Here is a 21,082-nt window from a genome sequence, read left to right on the forward strand (position 1 = left end):
CTGTCCAAAGTATACATTTATTTTCTTTGCATTGCTTTAAATAAAATGTCATCTCAGTGCAAAGTTCGCAACACAAAGCACCCCACTGGCTATTTCTCTCTTCTACAACAGATAATATCCTCTCCTTTCAGTCTCATTCCATCTTCCTCTTTCTCCATTTCCTCCTCTCTGCAGCCGTTGTGTCTCTGGCACACACTGTCATTAGGCCAAGGAGATATCTGATAGCAAATTCAGTGCCACAGAGCACACACACACACACTCACACACACACACAGACAACTCATGTGTCACCGGACATTGCATCCGCTGAGCTTACATACAGTATGGCCATCATCAATTAGGTAGCTGATTTAAGTGGTCAAACTCACTCATTATTCTCTGCTGCTGGATGCTCCACTGCTTACCTGTAAATGTCATGCTTGTTAGTCTTGCTTTTAGAATGCGTGCTGCAGGATGACATGGATCCCGCCAACCAAACTATAATTATTCCAGCTATCGGTGATCCATCCAATCAAACTGAGGAGGAGCTGCTGCCCTCACTTATCCTGTCTGGTAGAAATTAAACGTCTGACTGGCGGCCGGCAGTGTTACAGCTCTTGCAGGTTGAGCCATGAGATTCTTTCCAATTTCTATGGTCTTAGTCATGGATATATGCCTTAATACAACCCTGCACTTCCTTATCTTCTCACAAGAGATTTTGAGAATTATATCATTACTTTTTCAGCAGAAGGGAAATGTCATTATCAACCCCTCTTCAGTATTTGAAAGGAGTTTAGGATTAATATTTAATGGATTCATTCTTGCTGTTGTGGTTGCAGCGTTCCTAAGAATTCAGCTCTGTTTCATGTATGTGCACTTATAGTAGGCCAAAAAATTCTCTGACAAAGAGGCAAATGTTGGGCTGGACATGACATGCTGAGGGTTCCCACCTGGAAGAAAAGCATATACATTTTTGCATACAAGTTTGCCACATGCCATGTGTATCTACTGGCATTGAATATTGAATACTGTCTGGGTGGCTTATAGTTATTACTGAAGCCACTAGTTTTGGGCTTTAGGGACCACAGCACCCCCTGCGACCCTAAAGGGAGAACTGGTATGGCAAATGAATCAATGAATGGTGTTCACAAATTAAAAGAATAGTTTGTTTTTTTGCATAAAAAATTTGCATAACTTGCTTTAGAGTTAGAGTTAATTGAGGAAATTGATACTAGTCCCTCATGTCTGCAAATATAAAGCGAGAGCCAACAGGCACTATCTTAGCTTAGCATAAAATCTGGAAACTAGTCTGTCTCTGTCCAGATGAAAAAAAACATCTGACCACCACCACCTCTAAAGTTCACTAGTCAACACGTTAATTAGTGTAACTTTTGGACAGTCAGGCTGTTTCCTCCATTTCCAGGCTTTCTTCAAAACTAAGAGAACCGTCTCCTTCATTCATATTTAGCATATAGATGTAAGAGTGGTCAATCTCCTCAACTCTTTGCAAGAATAAAATAATATAAGTGTATTTCTGAAAATGTTTAAGCCTTCCGCCACAGACTAAAGCTCAACCTTCTCAGATTACAGCTCAATAATCTTTGCTAGCACTTAGTTATGATTTGTTTAAAAAAACTTTACTTTTACAATAGCATTTAGTATGCTTTTAGTCATTTGTTAAAAAGGGATACGCTCCCAATTTTGGATGATATCGAGCTCTTACTCCTATATGGTGTGAAAGCATTTATTGCAAACTGCTTTGGACAAATGTGTCTGACAAATAAATGTAATTCCTTTAAGTTTCCATCACTATAATCAGAGCTAGTTCTTTTTCCATGAATCAGGACATGACGTGTAGTCTGCTACAATCCTGATTACTCACAAATGACTGGGCTGTGGTGCTGTTACGCCTGACAAAAGGTGCTGAATCATAGTGATTACATTTTGCATGAATGCTGAATGAATGCTAAATGAATGCTGGGATACAGACAAGCATAAAAATATACAGAATGGCCAACTCTGATGCTGAATCTCATATCTAAATACCCTACTCTTATATCAGGTTTTTATATTAGGTGTCAATATTTCATAAAAATAGGCCAGTGGTTTTCTCCTACCCACAGTTTGCTACATGCTACATGCTTTTCTGTTAAAGTAGGGCAGCTGGTGCCTGGTGAACAAATTAAAAACTGTCCCACAAAAACCATATCAAATCCAAATGTTAGTAGTTTTCCATTTTGTCATGATGCCTCCACTTACAGAGACCATGCGCAATATTACCTCAGTCATGCTGTGGATGCTCCACGGGTCCACGTACTGTGGACCCCTGTAGTTTTACAGTTTTGCATTGCTTTCGCATTTGCAGACAAGAAATTTCAACTTAGCAGGGAGCCAAATGAAACAGTCTATATCTCTATCTATCATCCCAACACATGATCCTGTTCTGTGTATGAGGTGACATACTGATCCATATTTACCTGACACACCAAGTACAAGTCTATCTCCGCCCCCACAAAATAAAGATACATACAAAAACTGCAATAGTATATTTAGTTGTCAATAAGAACGAATATGTGGATTTCTGTCTTGTCAAATGTCACAACAGTAATTCTGAGATTAAACTGTGCATTGGAATCTGTCATTAGGTCTGCAAATACAGTAATACCTTTCATCTTGTTCCTGTCCATTATCCAGTGACACACTCCAGCACCAGCAGTCATTTGTAAATTTGCAATTTTAGTCATAACCATTTGCTGTAGTATATTATACAGTAAATGTAGCTATATTATGCATGCATATGCATGTACCACAATACATGTGGTACATTACACTCACATGCATCCTGGTGAGCAATCCCAGCAAAAGGGAACATGAGTGGCACGGCCTGCTTTGATGAGCTGTCAGATTAAGGATTATCAAGGAGCCCCATTAAAGTTTACAGCCGCACTTTCTGCTCCCCCATCAGTTGTTTGCAAAACCTGTCAGAGAGACGGAGAGAGTATCAAGGGCTTGAGGAGGAGAGATGGAGAGGGAGAGAAGAGAGGAGAGAGGGATGAAGAGCTGGAGTAGTGGGAACTAGACAGGAGGCAGAGGGAGAAAAGTGGATTGACAGTAGAGAATTAGAGTAGAGGGTGGGAAGAGGATGAAGATGGCAGATAACTAACACAATATCAGAGTTGATTTACAAAGCTGTGTAGGCTATTCAACAGCTTGTGTTACTAACACACCATCAACCACAGAAGATGAGCTCAGTGCTGACACATATCGACACTGCACTCTACAGGTTAGATTGAGCATTTTAATTCTCATTGACTTGGAAATGAAATTATGAATACAGGCTGATATCAGGAGATCCTGAGAATGAGTGATTTCAGACATGTGAGTCATGTTTTTAATTCAACAGGGAACAAATGAAATATCTGGTGCAATATCTAAAGAATAAAAAAATTGAATTGATTGCCAGTGTCTACTGTTTCTCACTAAAATGCAACTGTCAGGAGGAACTGTTGTGTTATAGAGCATTTTAGACTGTTCTAGTGACAAGTTATCTCACCCAGCCTGTTTGGAACCAGCTTAAAATTAATTAATTAATTAATAATTAATAAAGACCATATGAAAAAGTAATTTATTAATAACCATAGAGAAAGTTAGAAACTATGAGGGGACAGGCTAGAGATTGTATACCACTTCACTCTGCTATTACTGTTATATTTTGCTCTACAACTGCTGGCTTTCTTTTTCACTCCCTTAGTACTAAGCACCAAGGACACACTTACTGAAGTGGCAAATATTCATACCATCCTCTAACCCCAACTATCCTTTGGTTGCACACAAACACACACCGAAGGCTACAGGATTACATTTCAAGACCATTTCAAGGCCTACCTGGCTGGAAAAAGGTAAGCATATAGATCAAAAAACTGCTGACCAACAGCAGACAGCTGGAATGGGAAAACTGTCCTTGTGCTTAAGTTTAACTTTGGCCATTGCAAAGGCAGAGTCTTAGACCTCTGTGGTTTTGAGATGTGAGACTAAAGCGAGAGGCACATACAAGCTGCAGTTTCCAAATGTCAGACTTTTGTGTTGACATGACAGCACTCTTCTTGCTGTGGGATATCACATACAATTGTAATTGTGTGGAAACATGTTTGAAGGTTCAGTGGCCAGTGCATTTCATGGTGAAGGTGAACAAAGAAGACACTCATGTACAAAATGGATCACGTCGTCATTTCAATAGTTATGAGTTACCTTTCGTGACTGTGCTGAATGTCTGTCGTCTGGATGAGCGGGATTCTGGTTGAGAGTGGTAGATAAGTGGAAAGTCCCCGCTGCTGTGGTGTGATGTTGTAGCTGACACTTCCTTGTGGCTAAAATCACCAGTGAGAACCAGAGATTCGCTGAAGCCTTTGGTCCCACGGGGGCAGCTTGTCCCTCTAATGTGAGAAAACACTCAAACTGTCAAGACAGGAGAAATCAACCTCTTCACCTCTCCTACTCTTACAGCAGATCAGGCCATATTTCATTCAGTCACATTTCTTTAAGGTGCTGGCAGGAAAGTTAATCTGCTAATTGTTGCAATGCCTTACACAAATATATATTGTTTTTTTTGTTTTTTTACATGTCTTTGTTATATTTTCCTCAGAGGAATCTTAACATGCAGAACAGTGGTATGTATGTACAGTCACTCGTCTTTTATCTTTTAAGCCTTAGATCGATGTTTTACTGCCCCCTGGTGAACAGAGGTCAACACTACAACTCATTATAATGCCATGGCCCGCATGGGCCTTCATAAAGGTCTACAGACTGAATTAATATATGGTATGTATGTATGTATGTGTATACAATGTATATAATATACATATACATATACATACAAACACACACACACACACACATATATATATATATATATATATATATACTGCTACTGCTTCAACAGTAATGACAAAGCTTATGAGGAAATATCCTATTCCCATTTATAATCATCTTGAAATCTGCTGTGATTGAGCTTGCTTCCACTGACATTAGTATCACTGTTTTCATTATACCACCTGTATTCGTTTGCCACCCAACTACTCACTCTGATCAGCCATGTCTGTCATCTTCCAGTCAGGCTCACACAGAGAGGAGCAGCAACAACACTCTCTATGTGCAGCTGTGCTCTGTTTGGATAGATACCAAAAAGCCCACAGTGAGTGCATCTATAATTTACTGACAATTTTACACCATTCCAATCAATTGAAGAGCTGGTTCATCTTCAGCTGTGCTTTAATTGTATCTTGAGAGTTTTAGATTTCTGGAGATGAACTAAAAACAAGCTAAAGTTTTCTTTATGTATTGACAGCAATGTTGTTATTTTTTTTTTTAAATGAACACCTACAATATATATGTCCATAGCCTCAAGCATTTTATGTATATATCTGTCACTTTCTTTGATCATTACACATTTGATCATATTATTATTTTTTACATATTGATCAATGCATGAAATGAAAATGCACCAGTAAGACCAACCCAAAGTTTTCTGCTTGTTGTTTACAGGAAACTTTCTATTGAACAATTTTAACCTTTTATATAAAACAACTGGGGGTTTGCAGAGGGAAGATTGTTTACTATGTGAAAAATCTACTGCTGCTATGCTATGAACCGTCCAGACCTCTCAAATTATCTGGTCTGCTTACTATCCCCAGAGTCAAAACTAAATGTGAAAGGGCAGTGTTGAGTTTTTATGCACTACATATCTCCACAAACTCCCAGAAACCAACTCTCACTTGGTTTAAATCAGGGCTTGAGACTTTTCTATTTGCTACTGCCTATTATTATTCAAATTTGGGACTATTTATTCATATGTTGCAATTCACTGAAGCTGCACTATAATTTTTATTCTCCTGTTTAATATGTCTTATTCTATTTTAGCTTATTTTTTCATTTATCCTCAATTTTAATTTAGTCTTTAAAATGATGTGCCTTTTCATATTATCTTTTTATAAATGGCTTCAATGTCTTATATATAGCACCGTCTGCCTGTTTGTTGAAAGGTGCTATAAAAAGCAGAAATGCAGAAAATGTATGTCCTCTTTTTAAAATTCTATCACACTGACACTAAATATCTTTATTAGTGTAAACTCCCAGCAGTGACTGCTGATAAGCTCCTCATAGGAAAGCCTGCATACAGGATTTAAGATATTAATAAGCTTTTCAATATAGTGATTAAACTGATACAGGGACAGTAACAGGAACTAACAGGCACTGGTTGTATGCATTATGCAAGAACACATTCTGTACTTTTATAAGACCTTCAACGCTCTAAATGCAATAGTTTGTCTGAACACTCGACTGGTTTAAAGATGTAGTCAAGTTGGATGCCACTTAGAGAGAGTCTTTTTTTTTTTGTTTAACGTTTATCTTCTTGACACCTAAAAAAAAATCCTAAAGGTTAAATTATGCGTGACATAAAAAGAAAATACCACAGCAGCAGCCATGACAGGTCCTCACAATACAGCCAGCAAGATGCCTGCAAGTTTGACCAATTAACATGACATGTAAGTAATATCACCAAACATAGCGACAGCTCCAATAAGGGTTAATGACAAGAATCTGACATGCCTTCAGAGGCTTAAAGTAAAAATTATAATAACTGCAGGAGTTGTGTGTTTTTGACGGGTTGTCGAGTTTTTGACGAGTTTTCCATCTGGAAACCAAAGAAACCACAGAGCAGGATCATTAACTTTGATATGAATATGATGACTTCAGCTGCAAGCCATTGATAATGAGTCATATTTTTGAATAAGTTTTCAAATAACTCTTTGATATAGCTTTGGGAGCATGCTTCTTAAGCTACTACATTTTAAGATGCAGTGCTTCCCACATTTTTCTCTTTACACATCAGAGATTTATCAATCATTATTTTGGTAAGTTTTCACAATTTACAGCAGAGTCTTGGTATTTTAGATAGTACTGAATCTGTTGATCAGTCAAGCAATGCAGCATCCTGCGAGAATATCATTTAACTTAGCTACTCACTCAACCCATCTTTTTTTTTTTGCAGAAGTGAGATAGATGTCTATGGACTGAAACCTCTCAGCGGTCACGGAGCAATGGTTAAATCAGAACATTCGCACACCAGACTTTGCATGAGTTTTAAAAGGCTAGTCTGCAACTTTAAATTGGCTGTGGAGAAACCTGGTGGTCAATGTGTCACCAGATTGGCAATGACAGTATTAATAAAGGAAAAGAGAAATGTCTCCATTGTTCTTAATCACCTTCTGACTGTTTGCACTCCCACAGCACAGAGCTGAGAAAGAGCCACAAGGAAATAAAACCATCACTGGGCAAATATGAGATATTCATCCACATCTATGAATGATTAAAACAGACAAATTTTAAATTATATTTTCGAACATAATGACCTTTTATCAATATAAGTGATTCTGACTCTGTCAATGACTGCACCGACTAATCTATATTCATCATATGCAGCAGCCTGTCTGCTCTTTTAACTATTAATCTTAATATCTGTATTATAATGTCACTAAAGTCAATGAGGAAAGTAAGAGTTAAGCCAATATCCTGCCCACCGACTTCCTCACTGTCTATCAGGATTTTGAATTGTTGAGTTGTATGGACTCATAGTACGCCAGGATGGACTCACAGGATGGCAGACTGTATCTGGGGAAATCACAACAAACTGAATGAGGGTAACAAAAAATTATAAAACAAAGCTCTACAACAGGCCTGAAGGCTACAATGTTTCTCCTCCTTGAATTTTGTCTTCTGCTGCAGGTGAAAAGAATAAAATCTGCTCACCACCTCAGGAGTGTGTTTTCTCCTCTAGTCCACAACAGTTCTTCAGATCCAGGGAGCTGTATAGACAGTCTGTGCAGACTGGTCTGTTCGGGGCGGTTCTTTCATTATTCACACTCCGTCTCACTCAGTGATCAGAGAACAGATTCTTTAGGGGAGCAACTGGACTGGCATCTAGCAACAGCAACACAGATTACAAATCACATAGTGTTCTATAACTTTGGAAACTACCTCAGTGCATAGCCCAAAACTCACATAAGTTTTTTTGTGGTGACTGTAATAAGACCAACCAGCATCTAGAGAATGGCATCATGAAAGAAGAATAAATGGCTCAGTGCGACTCTTCCATGCATCTTGAGAAACAAACTGTTAGTTATGTGTCAGATTTAAAGGCCTAGCACAACATTAAAGGAAATATTGCTAAGCAACATATTTGAGTCTGCATACGTTTTGCTCAGGTGCATTTTGGGAGAAACTCAATACTTTTACTTCATTAAAGTTGCTGCATTACATCTATTTATTCATTGTTTATCCATCTCTTACAATACATAGTTATACTGTAATGCAGTTAAAATTTACATGGACATTTTGTGATCACATTTAAGAGATGAAGACTAGAAATTTAGTAATGGTACATACTGTATGTAACTAATTATACAAACAATGAAAATGATGAAATTTCATCACAAATTGACTGCAAATACAGGTGTATGTTTGCCTCTTTACCGTTTTCTTTTTTTACTCATGAAGTCACTCACCACTCCAGTTGTTTTTTTCGGTAGATACTTATATACTCAAGTCATTGTTTTCATGAATACTTTTATCAAGTTCTGGTTTTTACATCACTGGTATCATGTCTCATGTCTCATGTGATAATGTATGAAGGCGGAGCCAGGAGGTGAGACTAAAGTCTGGAACAAGCTAGCCTGACTCTGTATAACACTTTTAAAACTTGGGTTATTAACTCTCATTATATCTTGTGTGTTTAAAGCTAAGCGGCTTGTACCTTCATATGCATGATACAGACATGGAAGTGGTATTAATGTTGTCATCTCTCTGCAAAAAAGTATATTTCCAGAAATGTCAAACTATTGCTTTAAGGTTCACACTTTTTGTTGTTGTTGTTTTGTGTTTTTGTTTGTTTTTTTAAATTGAAAAAGTGTTAACTTTCAGCTCTCGGGTGGCTAACTATCCGGCTGTCCCTGACAGTGACGCCGCTCCCTGGCATATCTAGACAAGGGGTACAATAGGGAGATCTAAACTGTTTGGTTAAGTGCCCACCTGAGGTCCAGGAAAGGGAGGGAAGGTAACCCTATAGCAGGCTCCAGTGCTGCTTACACTTAAAAGGGATCGTTCAACTTTTGGACTGGGCCTGCTGTGTCGTCAAGGCTCGACACCCTCCGCTCGGAAAGACTCCCTGAGAGCGCTGCCACCTTAAAGAGTCCCAATTAGTACAGTGAAAGTCTCCCTCAAAAGGAGGCACCACTCTTGGTGACGCCTCCTCATTCCGTTTAGAATAAACACACTAATAATTGCAGCTTAATCTCTGTGTGCACATAAACAACTCTGATGTTGCAGCCTTTTGTGCAGTAGGCTGCACTGTTTGTTGAACTCTATTATGTTTGGATTTATGAGACTTTCTTGTTTGTTGTGCCAGAGCCAAAGCTTTCTGGCAGCATGTTTCTGTTTAAAGTCCTTAGGGAGGACACGGTAACCTTTGTGCTTTATCAAATTATTATTTTCCCATTAACTTCAGTCGGTCACAACAATGCTGAAAACCGTATAATAAGAAGCTTTTTAATCAAGCGTGCTGGCAGGGTGGTTTGTGTTTGCTCGTTCTTGTAGAAGCAGAATTGATTGAAAAGCTGTAAGATGGCATTCAGCTTCACTGGGAATCATTTCAATTATCAGGAAAAAGGTCACACCACAAAAATAGCCTTTATTTATAGGTAAAATCAATTCTGTTAAGGCAACAGCAATACTAAGACTGACAAGCAGACCGGCTGAGTAGGAGCATAATTTTGGTTTTGGCTACAGGTTCATGTGAATCTGTTTGGAGAACAAATGCATGTAAAGAGTAAATGAAATATGGAATGAAAATTTCAGAAATGACTGTCTCTGTCTTTGGCTGGATCACTGGGCTTCACATCCTCTGATTTGGAGCTCTGTTGAAACAAACATACATACATAATTTAAACAAAAGTTAACTTTTTGGTAAAGGTTGAAATGAATAAAATAATGAATAATAAATGGACATCTGGGAGATTGTTGGTCTCATGGTGTAAAAATACATATCAGTAGATTTTGATGTTTTGCATTTAACATTGCTTGAAATAAACTAGATAAGACTAAAGTCTAGATAAGGCTAAAGTTTGTGATAAATCTGCAGACCTACCCCCATTAAAGGAATAGTTCAAAAGATTGGGAAATATTCTTATTCACTTTAGGGTTAGATCAAAAGATTGATACCACTCTCATGTTTGTACAATAAGCAAACAGCTGTTTAGTTTAGCTTAGCATAAAGAGGTAAAGGTAAATAATCCACCAGTTCAGATTAAACAAGGATATATATAAAGTGTTAATCAGTGATCTTTTGTGGTAATGGCAGGGGCATTTTTACCTTTGGACCTTTACCTGTCTCCAGTCTTTATGCTAAGCTAACGATCTGCTGACTGTAGCTTCATAGTTAGAGCACAGAACTAACTCCAGGCAAGAAAGTAAATAGGCATATTTCCCAAAATGTTGAGCTATTCTTTTACTAACTGATTCTTGAATGTCAGTGCATTGAAGAGGTTGGGCTCTTCCTTTACCTTGGACTTGAAGAGGAGGTTAATGACGCCCTTTGAGCGTCTGTCTGCTGTTCGGTCAGAGGTCAAACAGACAGACATGCTCTTACTGTCCCTCCTGGCTCTGGGGTTGTCCACCTCCTCTGTGCCCCCCACCACCGCCAAGGCCAGACCTATAGACAGAAGCAGCTGTGGCTTTACTGTTTGTGTTTCACTGATTACCAGCCGACAGCAAAACCTCGGCCTCTTCATGCAGCCAGATGATTTTGTTCTCAGGTTAATTTTGCTCTTGCAGCTGTTCTACTGATGAACTGTGTGTTCTGGCAACACTGGTGGCACAGTGTGTATGTTCAGTGAGGCAGTGTGGCTTGTAGTCAGCTGTGCTAATCAGAGGGAGTGTACTAACACCGCAGTCAATGCTGGCTCAGCTGGTGTGGTCCAACGTGGCAGGATGCCAGTGAAACATCAGTGAACTGTGGTCTGATGCACTGTTTTGAGGTGCAAGGTTATGTTACTGCAATGATGAAATATAAACTGGATGAAACTGCTGCCCAGTTCTGAAAAATAACGATTCATTTGCCACCTTACATCAGAGTTTGTGTGTTTGTATTAGCGCCGCATTCTCCAGCTTGACAATTTGTTTTCAACACACTCTCAACGACAAAGTCATTTTCCTGTCATGACCTTGTGTGAGTCTTTACAGTCAGCTTTCCAGAACAGAAAAACACAGCACTTCCTCTCAAGTCATGACCTTGTATTTTAACTTTGTGGGCTATAAATATACAGTAACTCAATTGCAATACACTATACAGCACCAGGTGGATTTGTGTGTTTGTCACCTGTGATGGCAGGCAGGGATCTGGAGTTGGCATTGGTCAACGACACATTTCCTTCATTTGGCTCTGCCAGGTTGGTGTCACTGCGGAACTCCTGTTTCTTGGACAGCTAGAGGGAGACAGAGATCAGACAGAGCTCAGCAACAACACCTACACAGAAACTCAACATTGTGTCCATCAGCATCCATTCACATGTTGCCTTTCCTGTCGTTTCCTCCTCTCTCAGCCCGCTAATGATCGTTCTCACCCGTTTGCAGTCCAGTGTGTTCGTCCTCTCTCTCTCCTCCGTGATGAAGATCATGCTGCTCCTCTTCTTCTTCTTTTTGCTCTTCCTCAGTTTGACCTCTGCATCGCCCACCGTCACCACACCCTCCTCCACTGTGCCTATACTCACGCTGCCGCTGGAGCGGGGCAGGGTGGAGGACCAGGAGATCGGGGACTCAGGGGGGAGGTCCCTAGGAGGAGGTAGGAAGTAAATAAATTAAAAGCATTAAATGCTGATTTCCTCTTGACACTCTAATGTCACAAGATAAGTTAATCTGTCAACAAATACAGTATATGTATATGCTACCTGTCTGCATGGGTCTTGGTGGGAGTCCCACATTCAGATCCCTGCAGTGAGGAGATTGAGATGATGGACTGCCGAATGGAGCGCAGCATGGAGCGAGGACGAGTGGACTTCCTCTCATCCAAGTCCGGCTGGAAAGAGAGAAATGACCATTATTATATCCAAATAAAAAGACAACATACTAGCAAGGAACTGCTCATAGACAGAGTCAGAGAAACAGAATTGAAGTACAGCATTAAAGATTGCAAGAGCAAAAGAAGGTGAAGTAACTCTTAAAAACAGCATATCATCACTCCTGCTCATCATTAGTTTAATCTCTCCTGAAGGGCAGAGCTGCTTTACAAGTTAATGACCATAATTAGCCCCAGCCAGTCTGTCCAAGTCCCGTTCTGGTTATAGAGAAATTTAAAGGTACAAATCCCATATCAACACTCTACTCAAAGGCTTTTGTGAATACTTTGATCTTTAAAATTCACCTGGGTCAGCTCATTTAAAGCTTAATTAGCGCAGCTCTACTGCAGTTACTGCGTGTCCAGTCTTGCAGAAAAGAACATGTTTTGGATTCCAGAGAAACATCACATTTCAGTAAAAGATCCCTTATTTCCCTACTCTTCCTCTCTTCTCCCTCTCTCACCCCATCCCCCCTCCAATTCTTACCAGCTCTCTCACTCCGTACTCCTTCTCTACTTTCTTCTTCAGCTGTTTGAAACACTCCTCCATGCGCTCGTGGAATGGACGCAGGTCATCGGTCACTCTCTTCCCGTGGAGGGAGATTCCTCCACCCAGTAATGGGATCTATAAATGCAAATGTTATGGCGTCAACAGAACATCCAAATATAGTAGCACGACTAGATGGGGCGTGTACATTTATTGACGAATCTACCTGCCAGGCGATGAGGTCTTTGAGGCGCAGCAGTTTATCTCTGTCCTCTGGGTGCTGCTGGTTGTACTCCTCGGTAAAGAACGCCTGATACCGAGGAAAACATCAAAGACTTATTTAAGGAACGATGGCTGTACGTTTCACCTGCTCAGTTTGTAGATTAATAACTGGCTTTTCCACCCACATGTGCCCTTTTCTAAACACACTGATCTCCTCCTTGTGTAAGATATTACAACGCTGAATGGTGTTTGAAGATGAACGCTAATGATATTTCAAGTTCTAAGTTTATTGCATTTAATATGATTTGGACTCCTTTCATATTCAAAGCCTCAGGAGGTGATACTGATTTTTGATCCAAAACGAATTCAAGTCCATTCACCATCAGACATGAGTCGTGAATGAAGCACTCTCTTGAGCGCAGATAACTTGTTAAGGGCATCAAATAAAATAAAAAAAACAGTATTGAAATTGTGAATCTTTCATCATAGTGCCTTAAAAAAATCTATACACACAGTTAAAGTGAATCAGTCCTTGTTTTGTAAGAATTAAGACCACTGAGGAAAAATAAGGTTCAAGAAGCTGCAATAGCAACCTCTAATTGGTTTTTATAAAAGATTGATCTATTATCAATGGTTTAACCTACGATCATTAATCTCCATTTAACTCTCATTAAGGCCTTTATTCAATAGTACACGTGTCATTAATTGACCCAGGAAAGGCTGGTGTGAAGGATTATAAATTGAGCTGGGTTTGATTTAAGATTCTAGTTTACCTTTTCATATTTGGCGAAGCCACCCATAACAGCTGGGTCCACGATGCCATTGAGCAGCATGGAGAGGGGGTTGATGGGAAGGCTCCAGTCAGCCTGATATTGGTTAATCATAGTCAGAATCTTCTCATTGGTGGATTCCATGGTTTCTATGGCATTCTCCAATGGAGACAAAGTAGTCTGGGGAAGAAGTAGGTAGAAGGGAAGAAAGGATGACAGTAGAAAAGTGAAAAAAAAGAGCTCACAGCAAACAAAGATGGAATAAAAACAAGCTGTCAAAAACTTACATGTTTCAAGTCAGTAGCCTCAAACCAGCGCAGGATCCCTGGCAGCTTATACACAGTGGTGAAGGTTGTGCGTTCAATCCACATAGACTAAAACAAAAAGATGGAAAAAAGAGAGAAAAAAAACAGTAGTCAGATGAACCTCTGCCCCTTGTGAATACTCCTGACACGATATCATATCTTATATTAAAGTCTGAACCCTTACCAGGCACTTGCTGCACAATCTGATATCTAATCTTACATTACTGTAATACCTGAATCTGATGTTGTATCTCCAGTGCTCATCTGAAACCTTAAAACATAAGCTGATGTCTTATCATATAATTATACTACACTTTGCTGTTGAATAAAATCCTATTATTCTACAGAGAGGGAATTTTTCTTTTTGTTATCAGACTTTTCAGACCGATAACAATGCAAGCACGCCGTAGCTTCTGAAATACTTTCATAGCCCCATGGTCGAATATCTTTTCAATTTGATAAAGTTACTCACAGCAAACTCATTGTTTGGGTCCACAGGTCCTTTCCTGACAGGTCTGGAATAGTGGAAACGCTGCACGTAGTTGGACTTGTAGAAGCTGCATTGTGTAAGAGAGTAATCATTTACCAAAGAGGAAAATGTGACATTATCAGAATTGCCAATCCCTTTTTCCACTGTTACCATTTCACAGACATTCACATTTTCACATTTCACTTCATGGTAACATGGTGAGTGAGACAGCACTGACTTGATAATCTGGTCAGGAACAGGTTTGTTCTTCAGACGAGGAGGGATCTCCAGGACCGGCTGCACGGTGAAACACTGGATATCTGGTTCAGTTCACTCAGGAATAAAACAACACAACATGATGGAGAGTGTCACCACATCCCTGAGATTACAGACTGATAGCTGAGGGATGTGTCTGACCTCCAGCAGATAGGGTTTAATATACAGAGGTGCCACAAAAAACAGTAAACCAAAATAAAGTTTAGATCCAGACCAGAAGTGTCTGGCTGAATAGATCCAATAACATAGACCCGGTGACTCAGCAAGCTTTATTGTTTCTGGGTAAAAGGTCCCCTGATATCTCATTTACTTTCAGATTTTTCTTGACTTCTTCAGCCACACAAATACTTCTTAATCCCAAAGGCACTGCATGTAAATAATGCTGTATGATATTTATGATCTATATTTGATATTGCATTTCTATACAACTGTGGCTTTACAGCGTTTATAGTTTCTGCTTCCTATGAACAAAATACTGTAGCTTACATTTGAGTGTTTAGTGTGTTATGCTGCCTGAAGGATACACTGATGTGGAGAGTTCCTGATATCGTCCCCCGGCATGGTGGTGGTGTTGAGGCGCACGGCGCTAGGGAACTGGCTCATCAGGTGGATCTGGAAGTCCTCTCTGCGCTCATACTCCTTACCTCGGTGGATAAACACCTTGTCCTGAAGCCATGGGAAATTTACTGGTGTTAATGATGATAATGAAAAATATTAAGCCTCAGTTCATCCTGTGATCTCCATAGAAATATTCTTTTTTTTGTTTTTAAATCTTGAATGCTTTCAGTTGGGCAGTCCCATCTAGAGCTGGCAGACATTGCATATTTTTCTCACAGGGAAAATGTGGGCCTGTGCCTGGTCTCCTTTCACTGCCTCGCTCGCCACCTGAGTCACTAACGTTGTCATACACCTGACCACAGCAGATTAACACATCTACTGAATACAGGAGCTATAAATGGAGGAATTTTATTTCTTCAGTTTGCTTAAATCCACAGATCCACAATGTTCCCATAAGCTTTTTTTTATGTCCCATGCTGTTGACGATTTGCTGGTGTGTATAGAAATTTGTCCACTGCTGCAATTTTAAATAGTTTAGCTTCAGCCTCTGCTGATATTGGGGAAAAGAAAGTTTCTTTGACCCACCTGTACAAGGAAGGGGAGTCAATGTCACCTCTGTGCATAGTGTGAATCTGTTTGTTCCTACTCAATGAAAACTTAATCTATGAAAACCTAATCTATGAAAATTTTTTACAATACAGTTTGTTTTTCCTCTCACTAAACAGTGTGACAAACCTTGAGGAATGGAGGGTAGCCCTGTCCATAGTAGCCCACTGCAAAGTAGTCCGGCTTAGGCCTCAAGATCGTCATAATGTTCTCATAGAACTTGGCTTGTTTCTCCTACAGAGAGAGACAAAGAGAGAGACAGAGGATTTGTTCAGGGAAGGGGTTTTATCAGCTTGTGCCAATGACAAAGCTACCCTCAGCAGAACTCCATAGATGATAGATGTAGAAAAAAAAAAATTAAGTGCACGCCATCCAAGGGCAATGTCTGTCATTTATATAACCACATAAATTCCGCATTAGCTGAGAGAGCCACTGCTGCAGTCATATAAAGAGAGAGCAAGAGATTTTCACATTCTTAGAAGAAGTGTAATTCTCTGTGGAGAGAGGAAGAGAGAGAGAGAGAGAGAGAGAGAGAGAGAGAGACAGCTGAGTGACACAGAGGACACAGAGGAGAAGGTGGTGCTAAACCGCAAGTTAGACTTTTGGGTTTGGAGTGAATCGCTTCTTCTGTGGTGCCAAAGCAACAGATGAGAGAAACAGAAGAGGGACAGAGAGGACAGAGTGAGAAGGGTTGGGGGGGTGGTGGGGTGGGGTGGGGGTTACCGATGATTGACAATGAAGAAACACGCTAGTTATACGGTGATTGTGGAAGCTCACACCAGAGTTTTTCAGAAAAAGAAGTGAAGTGTGGAGTAAGTATTAATTTTTAAACATTGTGCTGAATTGTTTATAATGTCTGAAAGTGCAGATGACTAATTTATTGTGGAAACTGCTGATTGGGAACAATATATTCTGAGGTCAAGAAAACATAAGACCTGAACGGTTGCCGCTGGACAATTTGCCTAGATATTGTTTTATTCTATAAAAGCCAGAGAACACATCAAACTATTTCACCAGTGTACATATCTTATTCACAAATTTAACCAGGGTTCAGTATGCAACAGCTGCACTGAGCTATGTTACTGCTGCTTTCAAAAGCTTGAATAAACTGTCTGAATTATCCTCCTTTCCCTCAGACGCCCCCTTAAATCCAAGAACCTCTATAAAGAGAATACAGGGCAAAAGACTGAGTGAAGGAAATACAGAAAAAAAAATGTGGGCTCATGATCATTATTGCACAGAAGATATGAAGGTTTGAGATAGCTTTGTCTTACCAGTCTCTTGCTGAGTAACTCGTAGTCGAAGATCTCATTTTCGTACTGTTCGGCTAGTTCCTTACACAGAGTGATGGCCTCTTCCCACATCTAGACACACACATACACACGAAGAAAGAAACAGAAGTGTCCTTCATTACACCATCTGCTAATAAATCGGCAGCGGCTGTCATGGTGGGAATTCATCTAGTGAAAATCTCTGTTTCCAGGTCTCTGGAGAGAGGCGGGAAATGACTCTATCACTGCTTCAGAGAACACAAGGCACTCATGTAGAATACAAGATGAATGTGACACCAACGCACCACACAGACGATGACTGCATGACTGCAACACTGTGTCATCCCTAAAAGGTAATGAATGGATGAATGATACAGGAAAGGAATATTTCCCAAAATAAAAGTCTATACAGTGAATTCTGATTTTATGGCTTTTCCTAAATCCCAAGTAAAAAAAGTGCTGTGATCTTTTGAAAAAGGAATTCAGAGGGTTATCTTAATTACCAAAAGTAAAACTTAACTGACCTGCCAAAAACTTAATTTCTAATGACAATAGTGTAAACCGATGCTGACCTTGCCCTTGTCAAAGTAGTCAATGATGGTGTCGTAAAGCGTTTCTTTGAGCTGCCGCTGGGTTTGCGAGCCGTAGAACTCAAACTGGGGGCTACACATGTCATCTGACCACTAAAATGGAGACAGGAGGGAAGACAAAGGACAAAGACAAAAAGTGAGATACAGTATGAATCTTTTTTTTTCTTATTGCTGTAACAAAAGAAAAAACAATCTGCAGTCGGGACCAAGTCTGTGTGTGCTGTCCCATTTATCATTATGCTGAAACAAGAGAGGCGAAGAACTTAGAGCTTAGAGTTTCTTTGTTGTAATAAATCAATATTAGTTCTAAGCGGAGCTAGCACAAAAACAGCATCACAATGCTCATTCATTATATAAATGAGACAATTATTCATCTTCTATTAAGTAGAAATTAATTTAGAAACTAAACAAAAAAGCGTATAAGGAGCTCCAAAACTGTCCCGTCTGCTTTGAATAGTGAGGAAGAAGATTAGAGCATGCTGTCTGTTACAGCCCACTCTCCCCAATAATGTGAAATTGGACTGACAGGACTGACACTGAGGATGAATGGAGATTACACAAAAACATTACAGAGTTCAGCTGATATGATGTAATGATACTAGACAGAGAGAGGAGGAGTGGGAGAGCAAGAGATGCCCCTTTTGCTCTGTCCCTCTCTGCGAGCCTTTAAGTGCCTCATAAAAGCGATGAAGAGACAAAAGAGGTCAAACACACTTAGACACATGCATGCGTAGACACTCAGACACAAACCTTAGCACACAGACAGCCACTGCATCAATCACCATAGTGATCGAGCAGCAGAGGCCGATGCCATGCCATAAACTAACCTCGGAGCTTAATCATTTGGAGGCCAGACACGTAGCAACCATTTATCAGCCAATAAAAAACTGTCTCACTCGTGGCAGACAGACAAGTGATTAGGCAGAGCAAGACACTGGATCCAGCATTAAACAACAAAATATCACTTTATATGTGTGTGTATGTGTTTGTGTCCGACCTTGAGCAGGCGAGAGTGGAGCAGCAGTGTGTATGCTGCCTCTGTGTAGTTTTCACCCTCCAGGTGAAGGTCTCTCAACTTGTAAAGGTACCTTATCACAACACACGTACACGCACGTACACGCACGCACACACACACACACACACACACACCCACACACACACACACACACACACACACACACACAGGAGCTGCAATTAATTTAATATGCAATGTATATATTACTCCACTAGATGCCACTGTTGGGCAACATGAAGACAAACAAGTGTGTCACACGCTCACACACACAACTACACATAGCCTCACATATGTGCATGACAGAAAGGTCATTCAAGAGTACACACATATGTACACACAAAGGCACAATCAACGCATGTCTTTTTAATGGCCTGACAGATGTTTGTAGCCTAATAATGTTTATAAGCCTAAGAAGGAGGAAAATGGCTCCAAGTGAACCAACTTTTTTACTGCTTCTGATTTTATCTTCGATCTTTTTGTGTATATATCTGTGTCTGTCCGGAGGATATATTCTGCCATTTGGCCAGAGGCAGGACTTTCTTGTTAAGGCATTGATGACAAAGCAAGAAAGCCAGTGGCTTCTAGACTTTTTTTTTTTTTAAACAAACAATTCCCTGTATGATCAGGCAGTATGGATACACTCTGGAGTCAATCGTTTATTCTGTTTGCCTATTACTGGCCTTACTTTCTCTTTTTCACCTCTATCTGTTCCTGTTTTCTGTTCTCTTTTCCCATTTGCTTTTTCTGCTGGTTATGGCAACCGATTTGCTGTTTTCAGTGTGAATGAACAAAAAACAAACAGTTTTCCAGTCAATCTGCACTTCCATCCAATAATTTGTTTGATTAACCCTTCACTGATTTCTATTTGTCTCTCTCTCTATCCTTCATTGGCTCTTCCTGTTCTCTTTTTCACCGTCCCTAACGCCATCCTTCCCTCACTTCTATCCTCCATCTCTGTGCGTGAACCAGTCGTTTCACCGCTAGTCTGGTTTCTGAGACCCAAAGTCAGCCAGTAGCAGCTGCAAGAAAGAGACTTCATTCCTCTCTGCATATGGTGAAAGACAATTTGTAGAAAATCAGCTCCTGAATTATAAATAAATCAAACGTTCCCTGTAATAAGGAAGTTAGATGAAGGTTATATCGTTACTGAATGGAAATACTTACCAAAATGAAAATGTGCTCAAAAATTTCACCAGTTTTGTTGCTGGTGTACAGTTCATGATTGTTGAAAACTACAGCCTTTTACTCTCAGTGAGCGAAACATAAGCTGTGGCCAAAATCCATTCAAGAGGGATTTGAGTATGTAGTGCGTTCATTAAAGAAAAACAATCACTGTAAGCTTACTGAAAGAAGTCAGTACACATGCTAAAAGCAGACTATTGTCCTAGAAGAAATAATAGAGATAGTGCTCACAGCTGTTAAAAGTAAAATAATTTGGAGATGCTGGTGAGAAGGCCCCACAGTCATCTCACAAAAAGAAACAAATAAATATTAAATGTCTTGAAAATCATTTTACTTTTATTTGTTACTTAAATTTGCAGTGGAATCCTAAAGTCATACTTTTACTGACGTCCGATGGCATTCCTGTTAGAGCAAAAGGAAAAGTACATTGATTTCTTATAGACCAACTGCAGAAACCAGATGAGGCTAGCATATGATTAGTATGTAGTATTATGTGGGATCTGGGAAACAACAACTGTTTTTCTTTACGAATTCCTGCTTTCAATGAAAATTAGTGGAAAAGCCAGTCTTGCAAACCAACAGAACTGAGTGAGCTCAGTGCAGTGACTTTCAGCACTGACCGTTTACTTCAGTTGGATTGTGTAATAATGATACAGAGTTCTGAATGGGTGATTCTGAACATTGTTGAATCAAGTTTCATCATATACAGTTTACTGTTGCTGGATTCTATTGTTGATGGGTGTACAAGGACAATTCTGAATGAAAGTGCCATGAAAATAACTTTTTCTCAGTCAATATTGGGTTTATACTGTATATAAATTCTATAAATACAGGTAACATCCAAGACAAGGTAATACGCAGAAGTCATGTTAGAATCAACTGTTAAGTATCACTGTCAATGTAAATGTGAGCAATTAAGCTGCATAATTAATATTCCATCATTCACACACCGGGCCGTAAAATAATTAATTTGGGGTTTTATTATCCATCTAGTAATATAGTTTGATCTTTGTACAAGTGTAAGATAACATTATGATTTATTTTATATCAGATAAGCAGTAATTAAATGTGTGTTTGAATTAAACCATGGTTGTTTGCGAACATTAACTAGTGAGCTGCCCAAATGTTACTGTATTCTCCACAGGATAGACAGAGGCAGCTGATCAACCACAGAGCTGAGCTCACATTC

At 39.6% G+C, this 21,082-nt stretch overlaps 1 protein-coding gene across 1 annotated transcript in view; it reads right to left on the minus strand.

Annotated features, from left to right (window-relative positions):
- Positions 1–9,701: 9,701 nt before the first annotated feature.
- The window catches only part of dock2 (dedicator of cytokinesis 2), a 95,773-nt gene continuing 84,392 nt past the window's right edge, over positions 9,702–21,082 (minus strand). Inside the window, exons 36-51 of the mRNA XM_022759889.1 lie at positions 18,694–18,784; positions 17,679–17,789; positions 17,110–17,199; positions 15,965–16,069; positions 15,196–15,337; positions 14,634–14,715; positions 14,399–14,483; positions 13,909–13,995; positions 13,625–13,801; positions 12,856–12,939; positions 12,630–12,767; positions 11,976–12,103; positions 11,652–11,859; positions 11,408–11,513; positions 10,593–10,741; positions 9,702–9,947 (exon numbers count right to left, since the gene is read on the minus strand). Coding sequence (XP_022615610.1) covers positions 9,885–9,947; positions 10,593–10,741; positions 11,408–11,513; positions 11,652–11,859; positions 11,976–12,103; positions 12,630–12,767; positions 12,856–12,939; positions 13,625–13,801; positions 13,909–13,995; positions 14,399–14,483; positions 14,634–14,715; positions 15,196–15,337; positions 15,965–16,069; positions 17,110–17,199; positions 17,679–17,789; positions 18,694–18,784 — 1,846 coding nt within the window. The 3' untranslated portion in view covers positions 9,702–9,884. The remainder of the gene's footprint in view (positions 9,948–10,592; positions 10,742–11,407; positions 11,514–11,651; positions 11,860–11,975; positions 12,104–12,629; positions 12,768–12,855; positions 12,940–13,624; positions 13,802–13,908; positions 13,996–14,398; positions 14,484–14,633; positions 14,716–15,195; positions 15,338–15,964; positions 16,070–17,109; positions 17,200–17,678; positions 17,790–18,693; positions 18,785–21,082) is intronic.

This window comes from Seriola dumerili, unplaced genomic scaffold (assembly GCF_002260705.1).
Source record: "Seriola dumerili isolate Sdu_G_001 unplaced genomic scaffold, Sdu_1.0 BDQW01000331.1, whole genome shotgun sequence".
In the NCBI taxonomy this organism is placed as follows: domain Eukaryota; kingdom Metazoa; phylum Chordata; class Actinopteri; order Carangiformes; family Carangidae; genus Seriola; species Seriola dumerili.